Source organism: Phytophthora sojae (genome assembly GCF_000149755.1).
Source record: "Phytophthora sojae unplaced genomic scaffold PHYSOscaffold_1, whole genome shotgun sequence".
In the NCBI taxonomy this organism is placed as follows: Eukaryota; Oomycota; class Peronosporomycetes; order Peronosporales; family Peronosporaceae; genus Phytophthora; species Phytophthora sojae.
Window position 1 is genome coordinate 9,495,701 of NW_009258115.1, and position 7,100 is coordinate 9,502,800.

Genomic DNA, 7,100 nt, shown 5'->3' on the forward strand with positions numbered 1-7,100 from the left:
AGTGAGATTCTAAGCCACATCATAATTAAATAAACTCAATTCAACGAGAGATGCTTAATCGGTTCTCGCTACTTCTCCGGTGAGACGGTCGATCTCAAGCTCGCGCTTGTATACAACCAGTGCGAGGAGATCCATGCCGGTAGCCGAACCGTTGATGCCGCTCACTTGGATCGCCTGAGGGACATCCTTCTGAGTCAGGCGCGAACAGTCCGCTACGAGGATACGCTGGGCCATCGACCATCAATCAAACCATTGCTGACCTCCTGAGACAGATCTCTGTTGATAGCGCCGAGCTTCGAGAACTCATGCTTGAACGACTCGAAATCGTACTCCTGACTCTTGTCGAAGACATTGCTGTTACCAATGGTTACCTGGAAATTGCGGATGGAAGCACCAGGCATGCATGTCCAAGGCGCGCTGTCGAAGGGGGATTGGTACTGAGGCGTACCAGCAGATGATACAAAGTGGTATGCCGTCGTATCAGCGAACGGAATCAGAGCTACGTATTTAACGTTTTTCTTGTAACCGCTGATGTTGAGATCAAACGGAGCATTCAACTGACCAGCGGGAACACCGCTTGAATTGGTAGTACCGCCTCCCCTCCGGAACATTTGGGCGAAGCAGTCGATGTAGCGAACAGTCTTGATCGGCTTCTGAATGATTGCCGAGGGGTTTTAAGCGTGTAGAACGGAATATGGAGACGCGAGTTCATGTAGGGGAAATATTCGCCTACAGAATTAGTAGATGTGAATGCATTGCCAAGCGGACCAAATGAGAACGACAGCTGTGATCTAGTAGGCGTTAGAACATCATTCATTGGCGCTGCTTTAGTGATAATATCACCCGCGGCGGTCTTGAGCGCTGCGCCAGCCAATGAAATCAGAATCGGAACAGTCTGTCCAGAAGTCATTGTAACAGAATCAAGCTTCATGCTTGCGACGCCACCGGATACTGCTACCGTACCAGCATTGATACGAAGACGGATCTTGATTTGAGGATTGGTGCATTGATCTAGCTCCTTAAAAATCGGATGGAGGTCAACGAGGCGGATTTTCAACATGTGAAACCATTTGCCGGCAACCTTGTCGTTTCCGAACGACGTCGCATCAGATTCCTTAAAGCAACCGCGAGCGTTCTGCTGGATAATTTGCTTGGTAGCTGTATTTCCCATCGAGGCCCACGAGAATGATCCAGTAGCCTCTGTAGAATCTACAACCAGCGGTGTGTTTACAAGTCGCTTGAAGAGTCCAGAATTAAACGCCCAAGGCTCTTGAGTTTGAGACATATTTTCGTCGAGGGGTACCGTGCCAGTAATTTGATTACTACTGTATCCATCTCCTGTAGCGCTCGCTGCACCCGTAAGGTTGATGCTCGACCAAATATCCGGGAATAGATGCATGTCTGCGCCATGCTTGGCTACCTCGTCCTGCGAAAGTTCAGTCATAGCACGTAGGTTGTTCCAGAAGCCCTTGTACTAAGTCTCCGTGATTACTTTTTTGCCGTTAAGTTCCACCGTGAGCGAATCGATGACGTTGGCAACATTACATTTAAGAGCACACGCGAAGCGACTAATGGTCGACGAGTTGATAGAGGCCGTGCCGGTCGATTTGGCGGTAATCGCATACGGTAGGGTGAGATAGGCCTCCTTGAGGCTAGCAAATCCACGCGATCCGGTAAGCTGAGAAGTAGCATCAATCTGAATCAAGCCGCTGTTGTACGAACCTTGGTTGCCATCATAGACAACCGAAATGGTCTTGCCCTTGCTGACATCGATAGGCGATTCGGTCTTGAGAGCCGACTGGAGTAGATAAGCGTCTGTTAATTGAGTGGTGCTAGACATGGTGATAAGTATATGTCAGCTGATATAGATAGTCCATACAAAAAAATAATTAATGGAGTTTGTTAAAGGCGTTACCTCAGACCGTGACTTGCTCGCGCTCGCTAAGCGGATTGGAGTCCGGATCGATGGCATATACGAGCTTTCCGAGATCCGGAAGCCACTCACCTCGAAGGGCTCATATCTTATCCTACTGCGTACGAGCCCTGGAATCGGCCATTTGGACTGCTGTGTATGATGGTAGTTATTTTGGTAGCATGTCTGTCGGACCGCCGAAGGTATTAGGCGATCTGCTATATTTCGACAAGCAAATCCAAGGCTCATCGGATGAATATTGCGGAATTTTCTGCCTGTTATGGTTATACGCCAAGCAGCATGGGCAAATGCATCTAATGGATAGGTTTGTTGATCTCGATATCGACGTAATCGATAATTAATTTTCTGAAATTTTAAATCCCTGCCTAACTATACTATTAACGACGATGTACAAGGAACTATCCATTTCGAACTCAATCCCCGAAAAGCGTCTTCGCAGTGCAGTCAAGACTGGCAACCTATCGCTGACTAAGGCTGATCTAGCCGGCTCTGGTGCAACGCTACATCTGCACCCCGAATCATATGATAAGGTCATGCGAGCTAAGAAGGCCGGCAAGGGCTCTCGAGTCAAGATCACCAAACACGAGATCCAGTACCCCATGGAGGCAAATGGAGGCAGTATGCAAGCTAGAGTATCTGGAGTAAGGTGTGGAACGGCATCAAGAGTGCCTGGAAGCCTGTAATCAAGCCTGCTCTATCGGCTGCCGCGGATGGTCTCGCCAGCATGGGATCGGCGTATGTAGCGAGCCAAGGCAAATACCCTGCTCTCGTAGGTGTTGCCCGAGGCGCTCTGAATCGATTTACGGGTATCGGCGTTGCTGAGGCTAAGCCCTCTCGCCGTAGCCATCCAGCGAAGGGATCCCCCGAGATGAAGGCGAAGATGGCTCGCCTTCGCGCTATGCGCAAGGGTGGTAGCTCTAAGCGAGCTGGAAGCTTCCGTTTGTCATAGTTAAAAAAAACTCACTGTTTTTTAACCCTCTACGAGCGTTTCTGCCGGACGATCAGACTGATCAGCATGTTTGTATCGTTCAATTTAGCGAACCTGCCCTCTTCATCAATGATCGTTAGAGTGATGCTAGCATATGATCCGTTGGGAACATCGACCCAACAGAACTCATTTGGCTGGTAGCTTACTAGCTGACCGATAGTCGTTCCTGCTGTGTTGAAAGTAGTGAGAATATCGTCTGGAATGCAAAATGGATTTGATACTAGGGAACACCGCATCTGATATGAGCTGACAGGATTGATCTGAGGCGGAATCGGAGAGAGTACAGACTGAAGCGTGTATAGACTCTGGTGGTCGTTCCCCGTGGGAAACCGATGATTTTGCCAAACTCCTCGTTATCGATAACGAGCTTGGGGACATACGAGAATCCAAGCGGCAGACCGGTTCCACCGCTCGAGTAGAGACCAGAAGGCGGGCGAGACCATCCAGCGGGAAGGCTCGTCGGAACCGGCGATAGATCGACTTGGCACGAGTAATAGGTTGGGTTTTCGCTGATATTGGCGTAAAATACGTTATCGCCATCAGCGTTGATTAGATACGCACCTGCTGAGATCATAGCCGATTGCATAGCTGAGTTGATTGGACTATATGAGTAGTATCCGCTCGGAAGTGTGATCTGTACAGTACTGTAGGTGTTTCCTGTGGGCATTGAAAGCTTGAAGCTATTGTTTCCATATGCTGATGCATCGATATTGAATTGACTGTTGTACATGTTGATTGAGTGAATAGCCAATTCGCTGTTAGTAAAATTAACGCTGCTTCCGGGAAACTCATAGCGCAGGGTGTTGTTGTATGAATTGGGGACGATGTGCTGCGAACTGAGAGTAATAATGTTTGACATGGTTGATTATATGTCAATATTTATAATATTCGGTCGATATTAATTATTACCCTGGTAGAGCCTTTGGCTCGAGGCTCGCGCCTCTTGCCAAAGGCTAATCTAGATAGATCGGCTTCTCGTTGAAATTATACCTTAGAACACTTCTAACGTTATCTACGAGCAATGCTTGACCTTTCTCTCTAGTGGCCGTATTGTAGGCTCGAATTAGCTGCTCGAGCGTAAGACCGGGAAGACTGAAATCAGAGATGACCATCTTCAGATCGCGTCGGCTGTTTGCTTTCAGAATTCAGAGGTACTCTGAATTCAATCTGATTAGCTTGTCAGTAGCAAACCATGAATGCGTCAGGAACAGTGTAGATAGCCGCTTGTGGCGCTCTCTGATGAAGTAATGACTGAATAGGTCTTTTTGGAGCTTCTTGTCCGAGCTGTAGTCATCGATGATAACGAGCTGAATACCACCTCGCGGATCCTTCTGGATATCATCGACGCTTGGCGGTGTCGATGGGTCATATACTGTGATATAGCCCGCAAGTTTCTCCTTCATATAATTGTACAATTCCTGGTTGCGTGCAATCAGATGCAGATGGCTAAAAACGTTTGGTGCGTTCTTGACGATGTGATAGCATAGATTCGTCTTACCTGCGTTGCTGGGAGCTAGGATGATTCCGCGGAAGAGCTTTTTAATCCCGAGTTGCTTAATATCGCCGAGAGAGTCTGAGCGGAACTCTTTCGGGAGAGCGGCTCCCCAGTTATCAATCCTATTAACCATTGTGGAAAGTATATATATCTAGTGATATATAACTCGCCAACAAAAATGGGTTTCACAGCTCGGCCACCATCTCAAGAATCGAATATTTTTAACCCAACCTTCTATGCGGTAGGCACAGATGTTCTAAGCCTTGAAATGGCTGATTCATTGTATCTCAGTAAGACTGACTCTCGGTTGAGTTATCTCAGCTCGATCACGATGGGAGTGGCTAGTCCGATGTCAGCCCTGGTGCTTGATACCAATCTCGATATAACAGGTATCAATTCGATCAGTTGCAGCTCGTTGAAGCTGAACGGCTCGACGTCGATCTCAGCAGCCTCTCACTACTAAGCGCGAGCCCTGGTACCGCAAGCAATAGTAAAGCGCTTATCGTCGACCTACTGGTCAAATCGGAGGCCTATCATCGCTTACAGCTACTTCGATCACTGGTACACTACAGACCGCGGCGCAGCCTAATATCACATCGATTGGCTCGCTAGCATCGCTTACAGCCACTTCGATTACTGGTACGCTACAAACCGCTGCGCAGCCCAACATCACATCTGTAGGTACATTGAGTGGACTAACAATTGCTGGCAATCTCTCTTTTACCGGTGCGAGCCGAACGCTGACAGAACTTAATTCAATTGCTGCAGCACCGATTACTGGTACGCTACAAACCGCGGCACAGCCTAACATCACATCGATTGGTACGCTAGCATCACTTACAGTTTCCGGAGGAATCACTGGTACTCTACAGACCGCGACCCAGCCTAACATCACATCGGTTGGAACGCTAGGTTCGTTGAGTATAAATTCAGTTTTTGGTAAAGGATTGACCATTCAGAATGATAGTACTACATCGACAGCCAGTCTCAATATCATTTCGTATTTTCAGATGGAACAAGGCGTGCGGGGTAGCGCTAATGCTACAACGCCGAAATGCTACTTCTGGAGATATGCTCTTAGTGATCGGTTATTGATGGACATAAACGGAAATATCAATATCGGAGGGAGTAGCGTTAATTCAGTATACAAACTCGATGTTAACGGCGCAATCTGTGCAACAAGCATTACGGGTACTCTACAGACGGCTAGCCAACCAAGTATTACATCTGTAGGCACACTGGTTAGCCTTGTAGTGGGCGGACAAACATATTGCACTCTATCCACTGCCGCGCAGCCCAATATCACATCGCTAGGAACACTGAGTGGACTGACTATTGCAGGCAATCTATCTTATACCGGTGTTAACCGAACGCTGACCGGACTCAATTCAATTGATGCAGCATCGATTTCAGGCACGCTACAAACCGCGGCCCAACCTAACATCACATCGATTGGTACGCTAGCATCGCTTACAGTTTCCGGAGGAATCACTGGTACTCTACAGACTGCGGCACAGCCTAACATCACATCGATTGGTACGCTAGCATCGCTTACAGCCACTTCGATTACTGGTACGCTACAAACCGCTGCGCAGCCCAACATCACATCTGTAGGTACATTGAGTGGACTAACAATTGCTGGCAATCTCTCTTTTACCGGTGCGAGCCGAACGCTGACAGAACTTAATTCAATTGCTGCAGCACCGATTACTGGTACGCTACAAACCGCGGCACAGCCTAACATCACATCGATTGGTACGCTAGCATCACTTACAGTTTCCGGAGGAATCACTGGTACTCTACAGACCGCGACCCAGCCTAACATCACATCGGTTGGAACGCTAGGTTCGTTGAGTATAAATTCAGTTTTTGGTAAAGGATTGACCATTCAGAATGATAGTACTACATCGACAGCCAGTCTCAATATCATTTCGTATTTTCAGATGGAACAAGGCGTGCGGGGTAGCGCTAATGCTACAACGCCGAAATGCTACTTCTGGAGATATGCTCTTAGTGATCGGTTATTGATGGACATAAACGGAAATATCAATATCGGAGGGAGTAGCGTTAATTCAGTATACAAACTCGATGTTAACGGCGCAATCTGTGCAACAAGCATTACGGGTACTCTACAGACGGCTAGCCAACCAAGTATTACATCTGTAGGCACACTGGTTAGCCTTGTAGTGGGCAGACAAACATATTGCACTCTATCCACTGCCGCGCAGCCCAATATCACATCGCTAGGAACACTGAGTGGACTGACTATTGCAGGCAATCTATCTTATACCGGTGTTAACCGAACGCTGACCGGACTCAATTCAATTGATGCAGCATCGATTTCAGGCACGCTACAAACCGCGGCGCAGCCTAATATCACATCGATTGGTACGCTAGCATCGCTTACAGTTTCCGGAGGAATCACTGGTACGCTACAAACCGCTGCGCAGCCCAACATCACATCTGTAGGTACATTGAGTGGACTAACAATTGCTGGCAATCTCTCTTTTACCGGTGCGAGCCGAACGCTGACAGAACTTAATTCAATTGCTGCAGCACCGATTACTGGTACGCTACAAACCGCGGCACAGCCTAACATCACATCGATTGGTACGCTAGCATCACTTACAGTTTCCGGAGGAATCACTGGTACTCTACAGACCGCGACCCAGCCTAACATCACA

At 48.0% G+C, this 7,100-nt stretch overlaps 3 protein-coding genes across 3 annotated transcripts; 2 read left to right on the forward strand and 1 right to left on the reverse strand.

Annotated features, from left to right (window-relative positions):
• Positions 1 to 54: 54 nt before the first annotated feature.
• Positions 55 to 1,840, reverse strand: PHYSODRAFT_322970 (hypothetical protein; the record flags this gene model as incomplete). Its single annotated transcript, XM_009518436.1, has 3 exons — positions 55 to 189; positions 261 to 653; positions 1,514 to 1,840. The coding sequence occupies 3 exons, from the start codon at positions 1,838 to 1,840 to the stop codon at positions 55 to 57; spliced, it is 855 nt and encodes a 284-aa protein (XP_009516731.1).
• A 52-nt stretch (positions 1,841 to 1,892) lies between these two features.
• On the forward strand, positions 1,893 to 2,274 carry PHYSODRAFT_477031 (hypothetical protein; the record flags this gene model as incomplete). The annotated part of the gene is made up of 2 exons (XM_009518437.1): positions 1,893 to 2,067; positions 2,123 to 2,274. 2 exons carry the CDS (start codon positions 1,893 to 1,895, stop codon positions 2,272 to 2,274), a joined length of 327 nt encoding a protein of 108 aa, XP_009516732.1.
• Positions 2,275 to 2,319: 45 nt separating this feature from the next.
• PHYSODRAFT_386283 (hypothetical protein) lies at positions 2,320 to 2,609 on the forward strand (the record flags this gene model as incomplete). Its single annotated transcript, XM_009518438.1, is given in 2 exon segments — positions 2,320 to 2,565; positions 2,580 to 2,609. Coding segments are annotated over 2 exon segments (276 nt in total), but the record flags the coding sequence as incomplete, so codon positions are not given.
• Positions 2,610 to 7,100: the final 4,491 nt, after the last annotated feature.